The sequence below is a fragment of the Schistocerca serialis genome, chromosome 5 (genome assembly GCF_023864345.2).
Source record: "Schistocerca serialis cubense isolate TAMUIC-IGC-003099 chromosome 5, iqSchSeri2.2, whole genome shotgun sequence".
Classification (NCBI taxonomy): Eukaryota; Metazoa; Arthropoda; class Insecta; order Orthoptera; family Acrididae; genus Schistocerca; species Schistocerca serialis.
In genome coordinates, this window is record NC_064642.1 from 628,034,597 (window position 1) to 628,055,994 (window position 21,398).

The 21,398-nt window shown below is 41.3% G+C and overlaps 1 protein-coding gene across 1 annotated transcript in view; it reads right to left on the reverse strand.

The window, feature by feature from the left end:
• Window positions 1-17,042: 17,042 nt before the first annotated feature.
• The window catches only part of LOC126482146 (sodium channel protein Nach-like), a 53,244-nt gene continuing 48,888 nt past the window's right edge, over window positions 17,043-21,398 (reverse strand). Inside the window, exons 4-5 of the mRNA XM_050106122.1 lie at window positions 17,351-17,630; window positions 17,043-17,053 (exon numbers count right to left, since the gene is read on the reverse strand). Of these exons, the coding sequence (XP_049962079.1) occupies window positions 17,043-17,053; window positions 17,351-17,630 (291 nt within the window). The remainder of the gene's footprint in view (window positions 17,054-17,350; window positions 17,631-21,398) is intronic.

Below are 21,398 nucleotides of genomic sequence, written 5' to 3' on the forward strand. Positions count from 1 at the left end.
CAACAGCGCGTGGTGGCCTGGATGGTCACCCATCCAAGTGCCGAAAACGCCCGACTGCGCTTAACTTCGGTGATCTCACGGGAACCGGTGTATCCACTGCCGCAAGGCCGTTACTGGTGATATTTGTCACCGAAACTAATTTGCGAACATAAAGAAATAAACGAATAACAAGGTGTTTTGGATCAAGGCGGACTCAATTTCTGATATTGTTGTTTTCTAGGCAAATACGGACCAAATGGAAGAGTTCCAAGACAAAAAAAAATATTGTTAACTGTGTCAAGCAGTGCACCACGAATACTGTATTTGAACATTACATGATTTCTTTTCCTTCTCATAATTTTTCTACATTTAGAGCAAACTGCCATCCATCACACCAGTATCCTCCAATAGTCACTCAGTGACCATAATTCCCTGCATACTACAGCAGCAGCAGCAACAGTCACAAACTGCTGCTCAACATATCAGTCAACTAATTTGTGCATAGAGAGAACAAGGACAGACCTATCACGCTTCCCTGGGGCACTCCTGACGATATTCTTGTCTCTTATGAACACTCACCACACAGGACAACGTATTGGATCCTATTACTGAAGAAGTCTTTGAGCCACTCACTCTGTACACCAATCAGCTAAAACATTGTGAACACTGCCCACCGCGACGTTCGATGTCTCTTGGTGGCGTTGCAGGGATGTTACACAGTAACAGAAGTATGTAAGCGGTGCAGGCACGTACGTGGGATCACCCTAGTGAAGATATGAGACGCAAATGGTGGGGAAATCCATTGACGTAATCGACTTTGACAAAGGGCAGATTATTATTACGCAGAGCCTGTGAACGAGTATCTCGAAAACGGCGAAGCTGGTCGAATGTTCACGTGCTACCGCCGTGCGCATATATGGAAAAAGGTAGGAGGAACTACCACAAGATGCTGAATGGTTGGACGTCCACAACACTTCACAGAACGTGGGTTTCTGAGGCTTATCTACTCTGTAAAAAAGGATAGATAGTGATCTGCGGCGTCTCTGCCGAAAGATCACAATGCTCGTGCACGCACATCGTGCATCGTACACTGTTGAACGTGGAACTGTGCAGCAGACAATCCCTACTTGTTCACATGTTGCTCAAACGACATCGTCAACTACGATTTTAGTGTGCACGAGACACATCGGGATTCGTCCGTCGATCAATGAAAAAGCGTCGGCTCCTCGGTTGAATATATTTTTGCTATACTAGGTCGATGGATGTCTCCACAATCGGCGTCATGGGGGTGAATGACAGCTCGAAACGTGCTGTGCGCCACGGACGGAGGCTGATGGGAGTAGTGATATTCTATGGGAGATATTCTCCTGCGCTTGCACGGGACCTACGGTGGTATCGAAGACACGTTGACAGCTACAAACGACATGCATCCTTTCATGCTTGATGTCTTTCCCGAAGGCGATGTCATCTTTCAGCAGTATAATTGTCCGTGTCTCGGAGCCAGAACGGTACCACAGTGGTTTGAGGTACATTATAGCGAATTCCCGTTGACGTATCGGCAACCAGATTCGCATGTCGTAAATCCTATGAAACCCATCTAGGTGGCATTGGTAGCCATTACCGCGAGCGCAAATTAGTGGCCCGTTCAAAATGGTTCAAATGGCTCTGAGCACTATGGGACTTAACATCTATGGTCATCAGTCCCCTAGAACTTAGAACTACTTAAACATAACTAACCTAAGGACAGCACACAACACCCAGTCATCACGAGGCAGAGAAAATCCCTGACCCCGCCGGGAATCGAACCCGGGAACCCGGGCGCGGGAAGCGAGAACGCTACCGCACGACCACGAGCTGCGGACTAGTGGGCCCGTTATTTACGCGAATTGCATGACCTATGCGTAGACATCTAGTGATGTACACTTTGTGCCAGGAAGGGCTCTCAACGAGGGAAGCTTCCTGGCGACTCGGTATGAACCAAAGCGATGTTGTTCGGACATGGAGGAGATACAGAGAGAGACAGAAACTGTCGATGACATGCCTCGCTCAGGCCGCCCAAGGGCTACTACAGCAGTGGATGACTGCTTCCTACAGATTATGGCTTGGAGGAACCCTGACAGCAACGCCACCATGTTGAATAATGCTTTTAGTGCAGCCACAGGACGTCGTGTTACGACTCAAACTGTGCACAATACGCTGCATGATGCGCAACTTCACTCTCGACGTGCATGGCGACGTCCATCTTTGCAACCACCCACAACACCATGCAGTGCGGTAAAAATGAGCCCAACAACATACCGAATGGACCACTCAGGATTGGCATCACGTTCTCTTCACCAATGAGTGTCACACCTGCCTTCAACTAGACAATCATCGGGGACGTGTTTGGGGGCAAACTGGTCAGGCTGACCGCCTTAGCACACTGTCCAGCGAGTGCAGCAAGGTAGAGGTTCCCTGCTGTTTTTGGGTAGCATTATGTGGGGCCGACGTACGCCGCTGGTGGTCATGGAAGGCGCCGTAACGGCTGTATGATACGTGAACGCCATCCTCCGACCGACAGTGCAACCATATCGGCAGCATACTGGCGAGGCATTCGTCTTCATGGACGACAATTCGCGCCCCCATGGCGCACATCTTGTGAATGACTTCCTTCAGGATAACGACATCGATCGACTAGAGTGGCCGGTTTGTTCTCCAGACATGAACCCTATCGGACATGCCTGAGTTAGATTGAAAAAGGCTGTTTATGGACGACGTGACCCACCAACCATTCTGAGGGATCTATGCCGAATCGACGTTGAGGAGTGGAACAATCTGGACCAAAGTGCCTTGATGAACTTGTGGATAGTATGCCACGACGAATACAGGCATGCATCAATGCAAGAGGACGTGCTACTGGGTAATAGAGGTACCACTGTGTACAGCAATCGTCTACCTCTGAAGGTCTCGCTGTATGGTGGTACAACATGCAACGTGTGGTTTTCATGAGAAATAAAAAGGGCAGAAATGATGTTTACGTTGACCTCTATTCCAATTTTCTGTACAGGTTCCGGAACTCTCGGAAGCGAGGTGCAAAACTTTTATTCAATTTGTATATTTCGTTCCAAAGACGGACAAGCAAGCTATTAAGCAAGTAGTCATAATGTTTTGGATCTTCAATGTCTGTTCGGACCTACTTTGTTAACATTTGCAATAGGACATTGTGTCAAACATTTTCTGGAAACCTAGGAATATTGACTCTACCCGTTGTTCTTGTTTTCAACTCTTTTAGTGGAGACTCCTCATCAGGAATGCTTACTACGTCCTCCTTCATGAATGATTTCTTAAATGCAAAATTTAAGACTTCAGCTTCCGTTTCGTTTTCTTCTATTGCCACGTCAGTCTGGTCAACGAGTGACTGGATAGAAGCCTTCGACCTGCTTAATAACCACATGTAGGTCAAGAATTTTGTCGATGGTAGTGGACTTGATGCATTCTTCGTGTGTCGATCTTTTAATAGACACCCAATCATCTACAAATTTCTGCTTGTCGACATTTCTCCTCTATTTTTCGAACAGAGAGTGCAGCAGCCTCCTCTTTATCAGCAATATCTGAATTTTGCCATTAAACCACAGTGGTCCTTCCCGTCTTTAATTTACTTATTCAGCACATACTTGTCCAGAGAGCGATGTACAATCAGTTTAAACTTCGCTCATAATTCTTCTAGATCCATCATATCGGAACTAAATGATGGCCATTCACTGTGTAAGAAGGATGCTAACAACTGCTTATGTGCTCTTTCCAGCATAATAAGTCTCTTAGTCTTCTTGATGGATTTAATAACTTTAGTAAGCATTGCTCAAGACCGTTTTCAGAAAATGTGTTCCGAACTGTTTCACAGTACTGTCTATCAGTACTTCCTGAAATGAAGCCATAGAAATCCTCAGATATACTCAGTTGATTAAAATTGCCTTCAACTAATATTGCATGATTGTGGTACTTCCATGCAATTAACATAGACTTTCTTTATTGATTCTACGGTTGTTATGGTGGAATCAGTGAGCTGGCAAAAACATCTGATGAGTAACTAGAGTTCTCGCAGGCTGGTTACTCATGTCCCAATAACTTCGCAATCAGACTCATTTTCAATTTCGATAGACACGACATTTTTGCCGAGTTTAATGAACATTTCCTGTCCTATGGCATCAGATTTTTCTTTTTGATGTACCTTCCATACCTCATAAAAAATTATTATTTGAGCACAACAATCTCTTTGGAGGACAGTAAAATCAGATATTGTGCTACAAGCTCTTCTATAACTTGACAAATGAAGTTGGTTTACCTTGTACGTGATCTGATTTCAGTTTCTGCGTGTCAACTGGCAAGTGTTCTTCAGAGGACTTCAAAATAGTGCCTTGCTTAAAAAAAAAATTAAAAAAAAAACATTATGTCCACAATTGCTCTACTACCCAAGTAGCTGCTTCCTCTGTATACTACACCTCTGATCTGTCAACAGGAGTCCTACAATTTTCCAACTCAGAATGCAGATCTAGAAATCTGCAGTCACTACTGTCACGGAGTTGACGGAGCCTCTGGTTGAGACCCTACGCTCGGGTCCATATCAAAGTTGTCGCTCAGTTCTGGTTACGATACTGCAGGTTATAAACTCTACTTGCATCCTGTGGGAGACCAGCAGTCTTCACCTCTTCCTCCAGCTGCTCGCACGAACTGAGGGCGGCCTCAGAACCCAAGCGACAGATGTCATTGGTGCTGACGTTTACCACAACCTGCTATGTCTGCACCCTATACCGTCGATAGCCGAAGGCAGGGCCGCCTCCATACCTCACAAGACACCCTTATTACTCATTCCGAACACGTAATGGATTCTTTCTAGCCATAGATGCTCTTTCTCTAAGGGCCCAAACTCGCGCCTAAAATTAGAGCTCCTGATAACTAGTAAACCTTTCTCCCTGTGTGCCTGCTCTGACCCTGCTGAAGCAGTGACCACTTGCCCTATCACACGGTGAACAGGCAACGCCAGACGGCCAGCCCTCACGTGGACTTTCCGTGTCAAGTGACGTGAACGTGTTACAACTCTCCACTCGCTCTGTGGGAGTGCGGCTGCCCGTGTTGGGTACGCTGTAAGGTGCTTCAGAAGCAGGGCCTGTGGGCAAAGCAAGTTACACCATAGTTTTCTATGTGATGTACCAGTTTCTCCGCAGCCACTGAACACTGAGAAAACAGCCTGCAGATGGCTGACCGCGACCAACTGTGTCTTCAGCTGTTAGCAAACTGCAGCCTGCTCTACCTGTTTCCCCATTGAGCACGGACGAACCCTATCCATTCTACAACTAAAATTCAAATGAAAAGCTAGCTATAAAAAGAAGAAAATAAGCCCTGTTGTCTTAGAAAAGGATTTGTCCTAGCAAACTTATTAAAAACAGAAACAAAAGCTACTGGAACACACTGAGACTGTCACTGGCTATTTCACTGCACATTGGAAGACACAAACAAACGATTAAATCTTCCGCTGGTAAACAAACGGAAGCCGAGGCCTGACTGAGCTGTTCATAATGGTCGCTGGCTGCAGTGCAGACGGCGTTAATCTACACTACACAATTACTAAAATGAAAGACTACGCTTCTTAAATACACAAATACACATGGAGTTTAAACGAACCATAAAACTACACAGATAAAACTAAATATATAACTTACTTTTCTCCTCTTGGGTCTTGAACAGAGGCTAGTGTCCTACTGAGCTGTCTGCAATGGTCGCTGGCTGTTCAAACCAAATCACAACTGTACTAGGTTGAAAATATGTTCTCTCCGAGAGCTGGGATCTTCTCAAACTCCATAGCGTTCAAGACATTGCAACATGCAGTCACAGAATCAAGAATCTTGCAATCCTGTTGCATAGTTTCAAAATAAACTGGGCAGACGATGACAACTTTGGTTCAGTCCTGGCCTGTTAAACGTTGATTATAGCAGCCTGTTTCGGAAAGATTTTGAGAAGTTTCCCACTATTATCTAGTTGAATGCTGGCCCTGGGTTACACTTAATAGCAAGAACTCAGAAAAATGTTGCTTTGAAAACACATTTTCCCAGTGTTTTTATTATGCTAGCCAACAATAAGAAATATAAAACATGCAAATAATACAATAAATCCATTTACATAACCAAATGTGAAGTTTCATAAGCAAACAAATTGTGATAGATGACATTATAGGTGAATTAGTGATTTTGTTTCATATTTCCCCAATCTGAAGACAGTTAGTCTTTCATTTTTTTGATTACTTATGTTGCTGTCCAAAAGAATTTTCTCTCATTCCGATTTTTTTTCTGTTCAATGTAAGCCTAACATTATTGGTAGTTGTAAGAATAAAAATATTTTTGTTGGTGACCCATTGGATACACTGGCTTTAATCATAAAAAGGATATAATATCAGATCATTGAACTTAGTATGTACTAAAGAAGTATGCATGCCATTTAGGCATCAAAGTAACCGACAGATACAGTAATTTTTGTGAAAATCTTGACAAATTTAGTTCTATGGGCACAGCTCATTCTCAAAATAATCAAATCATTTATATAAAAATAACAGTTTTATTATCTTGCCCCCTTTTGGAAAAAATTGCATTGGTGTTGCGTACTAGAGGGAGCTGTAGAGGGTAAAAATTGAAGGGAAACACAGAGGCTGGATATAGCGTCCCCAGTGCCATATTACGAAAAGACTTTAAATTATTTATAAAGAAGACATTCATAATTTGTAAGAGATTTTTTTTATCATGTAGCCGTAAAATAATAATTTCTCTGTGTAGGTTTAGATTGCAAAGAAATAATTTATGACAGAATGATCTAAAGAGACGACAAGATACGCTCTTTTGTTAATTTTTTAGTCGACTTCACTTCTTCTTCGCTTGTCTTGAATGTGTCTAGAGGGACATCTTGCGTGTGCTGACGAATGTAAGCATATTTGTATGAGTTAAGCATATAATATACTGATTTAAATTTATTGTGCACTTTTAATTTGTAAGAGGTGATCCCGATTTCATGTCCGCCTTCCTTGAATTAACCTGCATTCAAGTAATTTACAGCTCAACAATCGCAGCGGCCGATGCAGCCAACGACGCCATTACGTGGCGATATTAACTTATGAAAAATCAGCGGAAGCGGAAAACTCGCCCGCTATTAGCATAATATTAATTTTTCTCCACAGCCGCACGAAGTTGCAGAAATACTTAGCTTTAAGATTCTTATTTTCAGTAGCATAGCCGAGACCCAGAGCCAGGACTCTGACTACAATACAATGGTTAACGGAGGTAAGAAAATACTCTCGCGCGTGTGTGGGCCGCAATTGTAATTAATAACTAAAGATCTTTTGCTTTAACGTCAACTGACTAGCCGAGGAAATTTATATGAAAAGTTTATTACATTGTTCAACTTAAATATCATTTTTATGAAGGCCCACCACGTAAGTCGGCAACAATCAAAAAATAATAATAACAATAATAATATATACATTAAATTACGACGGCCGACGGACGCGAGATTGGCGCCCAACGTGGGGCCCGATTAATATGATTCTATTGCAATGAATGTAATTATGTATGTGTCTAATTGTTGTAAAATATTAATGCTTGTATGAATTCTTTTACATGTACAACAACAAAACCACACCCTGAGGAGATCTGGAGAGGAAAAAGTGTAGAAAAGAAAAAGGATTGCGAGAAAGAAAAATAAGTAAGGTAAGGCCTATTGTGCAAGCATCCTGTGTAGCTCTGTGCGGAATATCGAACACATGTGCACATGAGATACCTTCGGTGTTTCGTGTATTTATGTGTTTATTTTTGGAGGGATAATTATTCGTTTTGTGTATTTATGTGTTTATTTTTGGAGGGGATAATTAATCGTGTGTGTATCAGTGTTAAAGATTCGTCAGTGGCTTAAAGTGAATTTAGTATGGGTAAGATAGGGCAACCTAAAGCATCCGTACCAGAAGAACAAAATTCTGTTAATATGGAAAGTGAGGATCATTTGCAATACGTAAACGAATCCCAAGCCACCGCCTCGGATAACATAATTTCCGGAGCGGGGGGCGAGGATCTGTGGACGGTGAATGACGCTCCACAGCAGAATGGGAATAGAGTAACAACTCCACTGCCTGGGCAGGGGGGCCAATCGAGTGCTAGATTAAGCGGGGCACCAGTATGCTCACCGATTGCAGACCCATTTGCAGAATTTCTGCGCAGGTTAGAAGAAAGAGATAGGGAAAGAGATCAGAAACTGGCTCAGATGCTCCATGAGCAAGAGCAACAAAGAGAACTGAAAGAAAGGGAAAAGGAAAGAATGTCAGAACAGAGGGAAAAACAAAGAGACGAAAAACTGGCTCAGATGTTCCATGAGCAGGAGAAAAAATTAACGCAAAAGCTCATTGAGCAAGAGCAGCGCAGTGAAGCAAAACTCGACAGTATCCAAAGCGAACTTGCCGAGATGCGGGACGCGTGCAAAGAAATACCCGATCTTGTGCAAAGCTTAGCCGGAGAGATGCAAAAATTACAGATATCGCAGGCTAGGCTTGAAGACAATGTCCAGACTTTAACCAACCGCGTGGATAATGTGGAGATAGATGCACGGAAAAGTATTGACGCATATTTGGAAGTGCAAGCTCAAAAAGTAGAAAAAGAATTAAATGAATGGCTAGAAGTAAAGGATCGCGAGATATCTGCAAAGATTGAAAGCGATGTAAAAACAGCTGTAGAACAAGCGACTGCGGCCGCGAGTGTAAATATTGACGCTAGCGCTGCCGCACTACGTGCCGAATTAACACAGATCAAATCCCGTGTGACAGCGGAGTTGCCAAATTGGCAACAGGAGGTCGCGCGGAGACTGTCTGCGTTGGAAAGCAATGTAAACAGTGGCGGACAGATCATGAATCCGACTTCGCGCACTGATTACTATAATAACGCTGACGGTAGCCAGGGTGCGAGTGCGCAACCGCAACCTAATGCGAATTATGAGCACGAGCAACATGCGATACCGTGCAGCGCACATCACGAAGTGATGAATGTCCCAGAATGTAGCAATCAGACATGCAAAAAAGAGGACAATGTAATAAAACACAGGACATTCCAACCCTTCAATAGCGAAAAACGAAATGTCCACCCTGTTGTATTTATTAAGAGCTTCAGGAATGTGTTTCCCAGGACATGGACGGAAAGACAAAGAATACAGTTCGTGGTCTCCTTTATCCAAGGTGACGCGGCACTGTGGGCCACTGACGTGTCCGAAAAATGTCTAACGATGCAACAGTTTGAAGGTGCATTCTTGCAAAAATTCTGGTCCGATAGCGTCCAAGAAAGACTACGAAAGGAGTTGTACAGTCCAGAAATGTACAATCCTAAGATGGGAACGTTACGCAAATATTTCGAAAAGTATATAAACAAAACCAGGTACTGGGACGAACCAATGTCCGATCGTGACATAATCAGATTAATAAAAATGAAGTTGCCCAGTGAAATTAAAAGATATTTCATCAATGTGCCGGAATACGATATAGAACAATTCATGGAAATAGTGGATTCTGTTGATCTATTGATCGAAGATATGAAAACCGAAAACAAGTGGAACCATGCAGGCTATAATCAACACAAAGCCGATTACAATAGCAGCCATAGTAACGGTAGTAACTTAGTACCAAATGGTAACGGGAATAGGCAAGAGCACCGGCAACAGAATCAAGGCACAAACAATGGCAATGGTTATAACGGCAACGGTTATAATCGTGAAAATCGAAAGAGACATCATGATGGACGCATGAGTAATGGACATAATGGTAACGGCAATCCGCAATGGCGGAACAACCGAAACCAGTGGCGTGGTCGTAACGAACCGACACCACAGTGGCAACAAAACACAGCGCCACAATGGAACGCCAACCCAGGTCCGTCACAGAACATGTCAGGGAGTTACAACCGACCACCACAAAACCAGAGCCATACACAATATCAAAATACACCATCGGGGAGGCAGGGCGGCCAACCCAACAGTAGCAACAACAACAACCAGAACCACAATGTGAGGTTAGTGGAAGTGACAGACAACTGTCAACCCACTGATGCTCATCCGTTAAACTAAAGACAGCCACAATACGCTCTCCGTTGTTGGCTGCAGGATGGTGTAGTGAGGGCACATTCACAGATGACAGCCATAAACTTTGTATGCTGAGATACAATGAAGGAACAAAAATAGAAAAGGAACTTGTAGACATACCGCAGACATGTAACCGAACCGACAAAAGTGTTGTGCAGGCTATATTGCAAGCAGATATGTATGGAGCACCAATACACATAATAGTCGATACCGGTGCGTCAACCAATGTCATGAGCGCAAATTTTTACAAGTACTTGAGTCAAAATAATAGAATACCAGTATTGCCAGTGAAGAATTGTCGTGTTACAGGTGCAATAGGTGCACAATCTCATATCATAAAGCACCAGGTGCAAGTCGAGTTTACGGTAGGAAATGAAGCAATGAAAAGCTCGTTCCTAGTAGTTAAGGGATTAGGTGTTGCTTGCATCCTGGGGATGGAATTTTTACGCCAGAGGGACGCAAAAATCGACCTCTTGTGCGGGGAAGTAAGCCTTATGAATGAGGATAGACGTGTAATTTTGCCGTTGTTGAGGACACGGGAAGTGCACGGTAAATATTGCCGGAGCTTTCAAACGAGATTCGAAGGAATACAGGTAATGAATTTATATTCTGACTTAAGTACAAGACAAGCATGTTATAAGGAGTTTATTACTGAAGACAGAGAGGAAAAAAGGAAACTGATAGCCATGAAAGTTAGGGAGTCAGAACATTTGACTGAAGCACAACAAAACGAATTGACTCAGCTACTTACAGATTATGAGAATGTGTTTTCGGAAAAACCCGGTGTTATCGAGGGCTACACCTATAACATCGAAGTGGTACCTCACGATACTTTCTGTCACGCAAACTACACCATCCCGTGGTCAAAGAAGGAGGCAGTTACGAAGGAAATAAGAAAAATGCTTGATTGGGGGATAATTGAACCATCTCTATCCCCGTACAGCAGTCCGCTCGTGGCCGTAGCGAAAGCGGACGGCAGTATACGTCTCGTGCTTGATGCGCGCGATATTAACAAAATAATTGTACCTGTCAGAACGCGACCAGAAAACCTGGATGAACAGATACAGAAGTTTTATGGAGTTAAATATCTGACCTCTGTCGATATGCGTTCGTCGTATTGGCAAATCCCACTAACTGAATCATCAAGAAAGTACACTGCCTTTGTGTTTGCCGGCAGAAGTTACCAATTTAAAGTTTTACCATTTGGATTAAATGTTAGTGCAGGTGTCTTCATTGCAGCGCTCGATAAAGTATTAGGACCAGATTTGTTGGACCGAGTAACGTTGTATGTCGATGACTTATTAATAGCTACTCCCGATTGGGAAAGCCACATGGACACGCTGAGATGCGTACTAAAAAGATTTTCTGAGGTAGGCGTAACAGCAAACCTCGCAAAATCCAAATTTGGCAGGGAGAGAATAAAATTTCTTGGTCATGTAATATCACCTACAGGTATTGTGCCCGATCCGAAGAAAATGGCAGCAATTGAGAACTTCCCTCCTCCTAGAACCAAGAAACAGTTAAAGGCATTTCTGGGTCTAGTGTCATTTTTCAGACGATTCATACCTGACCAGCTTTTAAATGATAATACCCTGTTAAACTTGTTGAGAAAGAATACACCCTGGATATGGAATGAACTGTGCCAGCAGTCATTTGAGCAAATACGACAAGCCCTTCTAAATGCTAATCTACTGTCACATCCTGACATGTCAAAGGAATTTTGCCTTGCTACAGACGCCTCCACTGTCGGACTAGGCGCGTGTTTATTTCAAATCGATGAGGATGGTGGAAACAAGAACGTAAGAATAATCGGTTTCGCAAGCCGAGTGTTGTCAAGTTGTGAACGATCATATACAGTCACCGAACTCGAAACACTAGCAGTAGTATGGGCCATGAAGAAGTTCAGATACTATGTGTACGGAAAAAATGTAAAAATTTTCTGTGATCATCAGGCCTTAAGTTTTTTGCTGACATGCAAGTTAATGCACGACAGGTTGACTAGGTGGGTGCTTGCTCTGCAGGAATATCAATTTCAAATAATGTATATAAAAGGTTGTGACAACGTAGTGCCTGATGCTTTGTCACGGTTGCCACAAGGTCTGCCTGAGTTAACAACAATACTAGAACAGGCAACAGAGTACAAAATTTTAGTTATGAAAGACCCTACTTGTCGAAAAAAGTTCCTGCAGACGTGCAAGCAACTGCCTAGTTTACAGGACGAAGATGCAGCTTGGGGAAAAGTCAAACAAGAACTCCTATCTTCGGGTGGAAATCAGATAGGTAGCCATTATTCTGTGCAAAATGGGGTATTATATTACCGGAAGGAGGTTAACAAGGACTTGTGGTGTATCTGTGTACCGGAAGTATGTATTAGTGATTTAATCTGGCACGTGCACCTTTCGTGGGGACACGTGGGTATTGAAAAATGTAGAGCACTTCTCGCAAGACAATGTCATTTTAAGAATATGAAAAGAATAATTCAGAATGTTGTAAGGACATGTGTAGTTTGTCAAAGGACGAAACCTACAAATCTGCCCACTGTAAGTGAATTGCATCCTGTTGTTCCTAACAAACCATTACGACTAGTTTCTGTTGACATTCTAGGGCCACTACCCACTGGCAGAGGTGGTGTGAAATATGTATTTGCTGTATATGATGCCTTTTCCAAATTTCTAAAATTGTATCCTGTAAAAGCTTCAACGGCCACACCCCTCATTCAAAAATTACGAACAGATTATTTTGTTAATGTTGGCAAACCACAGATTATATTATCCGATAATGCCACCTATTTTACTGGTCTCAAATGGAAAACGTTTCTACAAGAGCAAGGTGTTAAACACATTTTTGTAGCTCGATTTCACCCGGAGAGCAGTCTTGTAGAGCGTACCTTTAAAGAGTTGAACAGGTTCATGAGAACTTACGTTCCGAATCGCCACACCAAGTGGGCAGAATACGTTTCGACTTTTGAGGAACTCCATAATAGATTGCCACATTCAGCCACCGGTTATACTCCACTAGAAGTCATGTTTGGAAAGAATGAAACCGACAGCTGGCTGTCACCATTACCAACTGTACCACGACAAGTTGTACCTCACGAACAAATTATAGCTGAGACTCTAAATAACTTAACGAGGTGCGCGGAGCGCCGAAAGGAAAAGCATGACAAGAAAATAAAGAAGGTAACAGTGTATCAACCAGGTGACTTGGTTCTAATAAGGACTCATCCCAAGTCATCTCTGTTAGCGAAAAAGAATAAAAAATGGCAACTGGTGTATGCCGGGCCCTACAAAATCATAGACATACCACATGGATGTAGCTATTTGTTGGGTGACGTAGAATCTGGAGAGATTAAAGGACTCTATCCATACAAAGACTTAAAGAAGTTCGCTCAGTAGAGCAACGTTGACCTTTGTGTGTAGTAGGTTAAGTTTATAGCGTATTTTTTCTGTGTGTAAATGTTCCGATTTTAGTGTAATATTTAAAGACAATGAGGCACACAAGATTAGTGCGATTCAATTTTGTAGATGTTAAGGAATAATAGTATTTTTAAGCAATTGCATTTTGAAGAAAAAAAAATGAACGTAGGTTTAAGAATATGTTAAAAATTTCATGTTGAAAAATGCTTTAAAAATATTTTTAAAAAATTCAATAGCATGTAATGATGAAAGAATTTTTCATTAGTGTGTCATGAATATTTTTGAACTGTAGTAGTAATGCAACTTATGAAATTCAATATTATAGTGTATAAGTCGTTTCATGTATTTATGTCTATACCGATCTTGAAATATGCTCAAGCATAATTTACTTAACAATGTGAGTGCAGGGTGTACATCACCCAAGGTACCTCATGTGTTGTGGACAAGGTACAAAGCAAATCAATAAACGCGACTACCGCTAAGCATTGTTAGAATATATTGCCATCTGCTAAGGCAGAGATTTGCACGAATTTGTAGTGCAAACAAAAGTCACAAATCTAACATTAATCTAGGAACTTGCACGCTAGGCCTAGATTATAAAATGTGTACAATAATGCGAGAGGCAAGGTTTTGTAAAGTCGAGCCTGGCTCTGGAGAGCAAGTACGCAATGAGTGGGCAGACATGACATGGGGACTTACCTCAGATGAGACGGAAATACAATTGTATAGTCAAAAAATCTGAAGGCAAGTACGACTCTAAGTGGAAAATAAAAAGAGATAATTAGTGCGAGAGACTGGTAAAATCCAGCACTAGCCAAAATCCAGTTCAGACTGAATGAAATACATTAGTGTTTGTGAACTAATCGAAACAGTTACTTTAAGCAGTGTGAAAAACTGTGAAGGTGAAACTGTGATATGGACAGTGAAGTGCTAGTATTGAACGTTCAACAGCGGTGAGGACGCCAAACGCCAATATTACGCACGAAAAACTGTGAATTTGCCTATAAATGTGAACTGTTAACGTGAAGTGAACCCACAGTCAATATTTTTGGGACAGACTGTAGTTTCAGTGAGCACAATAATGCGAGATTGGAATGCGATGCGTGGACTGTTGCAAAACAGCGACCGCAGAAACGGCGAATGTTTGTGCTAAGCTCGTATTGGGACACTCACCAGTGCCTGCGAGTGCGGCGAAAACATAAATAATTTTATCAAGACAAAAACTGACGTGTAATGGAAACAGTATTGCATCAAAACTGCATTCACGGGGGAAGGTCCATGTCATGTTTTCTGCAAGACAGTGCTAGCTTGACACTCGGAAACTGGCGAAAACTTAACAACAACTGCCGCACTAATAAATGCTCCTTTCCCACTAGCGTAACCATCTGAAGCGGGAAACAAATATTACGTTGGTTGTGTGTGTGTTTCATGTACTACGTCGGAGATGCGTAGCAGAGCTGACTCCTGCCAACAAGAGCGGGGGGCGGATATCATCCCACTCCGCCACGCCCGGCCGAGACAGAAGCGCATCGCCAACGGTACAGCCGATCAGCTGATTCTGACGTTCCGCGACGGCGAGACACACGCTGGCGTCGAGCGGGCGTTGACCTCTCCGCAGCCGCCGCGAACGCCGAGCACCGAACACATCAACCGACGCCGTCGCGAGCCAAACGTCGCGGCGTAGATCATCAACGACACCGCAATCAATTGTTTTAATGACCTCATTTTTTGCATAGTGCAACAAAAATATTTGTATGCACATCCTGTACTCCAATGACATTCCAGAAACAATTAAGTGAAAGTGACCAAAGCAGTTAGTCTGTCGCTCCGCCGAGGTTTTCCCCAGGTTTCCCTACGGCCGCGCCAAATGGGGAGCGAACAGTTGACACCCCTGGGACTTCAAATATTCCGGACTAACTCGTGGTTGTATACCTTGAACCTCATCTACACTTTGTGTGCAACGCACCTCAGTAATTACAACATACGATGTGACATATGTAAACTGTGAAAGAAAAATCTGCGTGTGGACACTGTGGACATGAAAGTGGAAATATTTATGTCAAAAAACACGAACATTTTTTATGACATAAACATTTCGGGGGGCAATATAGCGTCCCCAGTGCCATATTACGAAAAGACTTTAAATTATTTATAAAGAAGACATTCATAATTTGTAAGAGATTTTTTTTATCATGTAGCCGTAAAATAATAATTTCTCTGTGTAGGTTTAGATTGCAAAGAAATAATTTATGACAGAATGATCTAAAGAGACGACAAGATACGCTCTTTTGTTAATTTTTTAGTCGACTTCACTTCTTCTTCGCTTGTCTTGAATGTGTCTAGAGGGACATCTTGCGTGTGCTGACGAATGTAAGCATATTTGTATGAGTTAAGCATATAATATACTGATTTAAATTTATTGTGCACTTTTAATTTGTAAGAGGTGATCCCGATTTCATGTCCACCTTCCTTGAATTAACCTGCATTCAAGTAATTTACAGCTCAACAATCGCAGCGGCCGATGCAGCCAACGACGCCATTACGTGGCGATATTAACTTATGAAAAATCAGCGGAAGCGGAAAACTCGCCCGCTATTAGCATAATATTAATTTTTCTCCACAGCCGCACGAAGTTGCAGAAATACTTAGCTTTAAGATTCTTATTTTCAGTAGCATAGCCGAGACCCAGAGCCAGGACTCTGACTACAATACAATGGTTAACGGAGGTAAGAAAATACTCTCGCGCGTGTGTGGGCCGCAATTGTAATTAATAACTAAAGATCTTTTGCTTTAACGTCAACTGACTAGCCGAGGAAATTTATATGAAAAGTTTATTACATTGTTCAACTTAAATATCATTTTTATGAAGGCCCACCACGTAAGTCGGCAACAATCAAAAAATAATAATAACAATAATAATATATACATTAAATTACGACGGCCGACGGACGCGAGATGGAATACACACAACAAACAGTTTAGAACATTTGCTGTTAAGTGCTTCTCTGAGATGAAGGGATTGGCACAGGTGAGGGAGTCATGGTGGGGTGCACCAAACCAGTCAGTGAAATGGTGACAAAAAAGGAAAAAAGTAATTATCTCTCTACCTGGTGCTGGACTGGTTATCATATTCAGTCCTAAATAAAGATTTGTTGGAGAATAAATGGCTGTCCCATTAGGTCTGTTCTCATCCAAAGTTTCCTCCACCACCATCCAATATATTACATTGTTAATAAGACACTTATCATGTACTTATGTATGGCAAGACAAATGAAATAATGACTATTAGGAAAATTCTAGATTGATATTTTGCATCCTGTTTTAGTTTGCAGTGCTTGTTACAGATGACCTGCATTCTTTTGCATATTACAGCTGATTACGAAGAAAACATAAGAGCTGTTCCTGGCTGTAGTTGCTTATGCGTGACTGAACTCAGATCTTCTTTCTGTTTCTCTCATTAGTTGAAATCGTGTACACAACCATCACATTATAGATACTCCGTAGTTAGTTGCTGCCTCATGTTGTTGCTGAAACATTGCACCAGTCTCACTCCTCTCAAAGTGAGTGTTAACACAGAACACTGATAACTCTTGTAGCTGTAGAACTTGAGAGCAATGCTCTTCTTCACATTTACTTGTTTAGCTGATGTCTCAGATGACAAGCACGTCTTCATTCTTTTTTGTGTGGTAATACTTGCTGGTTTCGTTCCAAGTTGTGCCTGACGGACATCTCTCCAAAGGATATATCATAATGTCTTCACTGATTCCCTAAGTGCTTTGACTAGTATATATGAATTCTTTGCAATCACAACCAGAATTACTCACCTGATATCTGGTTGAAGACATATGTAGTACAATTACAGACTCGCAGCATGTACTCAAGTCTACATTCCACTGTGCATGCTACTTGAGAGTAGCGACTAAGAATTAGGTGTCTCTCATTGGCAAACAAGCAGCGCCGCTTTTCTGTTGGCAGCTGTTCTATTTGTGGACTGCTCTCAGTTACAGAGACTTCCAGCTCGACCACGGTGACGTGATGGGTGCTCGAAGGTATCAAGTGGCTCCTCAGTGAGTTTGGCACAGATGATACTTCATTGATCATTAGCTGTGAGGAGAAAAGTGCAAGATATTTTTAATTTACTTGGTTTTTTAAGGTTTTCAGAAACATATCATTCAACTGTTTTGAAAACGACTAAGAATGTCTAGTTAATAATGATGCGGGGAGGCTGAGCTTCCTGAATGATGAAAACTTACAGTGCCGAGTAGCCATTGATGTAAACAACTACTCTCTTTCATTAAATACTGCCCTGTTTACTGTGATCACAAAAATATATCGGGCGGGTTTGAAATCTACAACTACAGGTTTACTCAGACAATCTGTTTGGGTTTCAATGCATGTTTCCACAGTTTGATTACTTGCTTCAATGACAGCTAAAGTTTGGAACCTTTAAATAAGAATTAACTAATGTGATCTCTTGCAAATTTTGTGTAAATTTATGGTGAGACTTAAACAAAGTTATATATGTTTTCTGATGTTTGTCTAAACAAGAAAGGGCAAGATACCGGTCCCTGCTTAATTCGCACACTCCTGCAAAGGTAAGTTACATAGACATTACCGTCATTGGTGTTGAAAAATGTCTGAAATCACTAAAACTGCGCAAATCTCCAGCACCCAATGGGTTCTCTGTCAAAATTTAGATAGAAATTAAATCTGAGTTAGCTATAGTATGCCATAGATCCCTAAAACAAAACATGTTCCCATTGGTTGGATGAAAGTGCATATCACACCTGTTTACGCAAGCGGTAGCAGAAGAGATCCATGAATCTACTGTCTAGTATTTTAGCTATCCATCTGTTGTTGAATCTTAGAATGCATTCTGAGCTCAAACATAAAGAGGTGTCTTGAGCAGAATTATCACCAGCATACCAACAAGCATTGATTCCAAAAACATTGGTCATGCAAACCGAACTTCTCACTTGACATCCTGAAAGCCATGAATTGGCAATCCCAGAGGTACAGTATTTCTTGATTTCCATAAAGTATTTGACTCAGCAGGACACCAACACTCAGCAAATATATGATCATATGGAGTACCAACATAACTGTGACTGAATTAATGATTTCTTGATAGGTGAGTTGAATCTTATTAACCTGGATGGAGAATCATTGACACATGTAGAAGTACAGTAACTGTAAGTGTGCCTCAGGGAAGTTGTTGAGACCCCTGCTGTTCATGTTGTAGATTAATGATCTTGCAGACAGTATTAATAACAACTTCAGATTTTTACTAAAGAAGCAGTTACCTAAAATGAAGTATTGTCTGAAAAAGATGCACAAATATTAAGTCAGATCTTGATAAGATTGAGGCAATTGTACTGAGACTGGAAATTTGCTTTAAATGTTCAGAAATACAAATTCTCAAAATGCGAAAATATGGTTTCATACGACCAAATATATGAATCAGCCATAATTGGAATAAGTGTACTCATAAAATTACCTGGGTGTAACAGTTTGTAGTGATACGTAATGGAATGAACACACAGGCTCAGCCACAGGAATAGAATTTATCAGACTTGAATATGTAGTACAATGGGAAAATGCAGCCACACTACAAATGAGGTTGCTTACAATCACATCATAGAATATTGCTTTGCTCAAGTAGAACTAATTGTGGATATCGCATGGATGCAAGAACGACAATATGAGTGGTCACTGGTATGTTTGACTCACAGGAGAGAGTAACGAAAATGGTGAAAAACCTAAATTGACAGATGCCTGAGGATAGGCATTGTAACATACCAAGATTAAGGCTATGGAGACAATACGAATCGTTCGGTATCACTTTCACTTGCGTAATTTGTTATACCATCTCAGTCTAGAAATACAGAATAATGAATTTCATTGAAGTTCGAGAAACTCTGGACCATTTTCGGGTTTTGTATTTTACTTGTTTGTTTATAAAATACGAGATCATTTCTGTAAGTATGAAATCCCAGAGAGATAGTCATCCTACAGATTTTACTTTAAAAGTAAACAGAAACATAATTTTGAAGAGAATTGGTGTCTGTGAATTTACGTTCATTTAACCCACTCAAGTAATAAAAAATATCATGTGTACTTATTTCCAAATGTTATTTAAGTTGTACGAATGTAATTTATTATTCATTACACAATAGCTAATTTACAAAAGCGTAATTTACTTCACTAAAGCAATTTCATTTGACACGAAACCTCAGTATCACATACTATAAACAAACTCTTTCATATGTCATATTCTGGAAACTTCGATTTTTAATTTGTGGCTATTTCACATATCTTTTATAACTGTTTTGGTTCTTCAAGTTGTCTATTCATAAAAACAACGGTTTCATCTAAATTATCATTGTTAATAAAACCCCGGCGTTATTACTACAATTAACATGATAACAGAGGTTTAGAGAATATTCTGGCGGCAAACATAATTTATAAAACCGCCAAAGACATGGCAGAAGTTCGTTCCTATTTTGATTGCATACAATACGGTTAGTGTCTCTGCAAGCAATTCATTGTTTTTTTTTTGTTTTGTTTTGTTCTGTGAATATGTGCATTGCTTAAACTTCTTTGGAACACATGTGTTCACTTTGCTGTAAGCATGTCATGGTGTAAATTTTTAACCATTATTTAGTGAAAAAATGAGAAATCAAACATTTCCTACGGGAAAAGTCGATTAATGCATTCCTCTTCTGTAGGAATCCTATTCGCCAAATGCAGTTCCCCAATAAATTTTCTGCATCGGGGAATACTCTCATCAAGGCTCCATTTCCTGTCTCAACGTCCGCCTGAGTCTACATACAGACGATCTTTGATTTAGTGCCAGCAGCACCTATATTCCACTGTTTTGGAGAAGGAGGGTATGATGTGTGAATGATTCACAAATCTTTTGAAATAACTCAAAAGGCATGACATCGTGGGTACCCCTGTGTCGATTACCACAGTAGTAGGTATGTCTCCGGCATAAAAGGCACCTTGTATGGCATGGCATCATTATTCTGTTTTATTTATTTATTTATTTTTACACACACACAGCACAGGCTCCGTGCTCCGTACAAAGCTCACCCCTGATAGCTGTACCACCGTTATATCGGAGTAGATTTATATGTTCACTCGACTTGCCCCTTATTCCCGCCGTGACCGTCGTTCGAGAGCAAAGTACGGCCGCATTTAGTTTGACGCACCTGAGGTACCAGATCGATTCATATCCACATGACTTCAGTACGTCTAACAGGCGGGCGTTGCGGCCAGCTTTTCTCTGCCGTATTATTAGGTGCTGGAGCGCTTTATTGCTGGTTTTCGTTACCAGTTAGTTGTCTCGCATTTCCGATGTATGAGTGCCAGTTATTCCCCTGACTGTTATTTCAATAATGTTGCGGTTTATTTCCACTTTGAAAAATACCCAGAGTTGCGCCGCACATCATGTCGCCTGTGCTTGTTGAAAAGTGACGAGTTTACACCATCATTTGGCAGCTAATTTGTACTATTTTGCCGCGGTGGCGACGCGCTATTATTTCTTCCATTTCCATTTCTTTTTTAGTTACCATACTGATTGCTACCGTTTGTAACAGAAACACTATTACTGTCACCGTTGTTTTAGATGTTGTTTTACTTAGTCACTTCATGTAAGAGGTCGTTAGAATCAAGGGTTGACGCGAACGATCCACGTCAGTGTGAGGTACGCGTATCAGCTTTCTTTCGTTAATATGAACAGAGAATTTGCATTTTAGCAACCATATTACCTCCTATTGTGACATAGGGTCATTCTAGTAACGAGTCTTGTTTATACATTTTTTAAAATACTTTCAGAGGGTGTCCTCCTTACTGTTATAAGACTCCGGA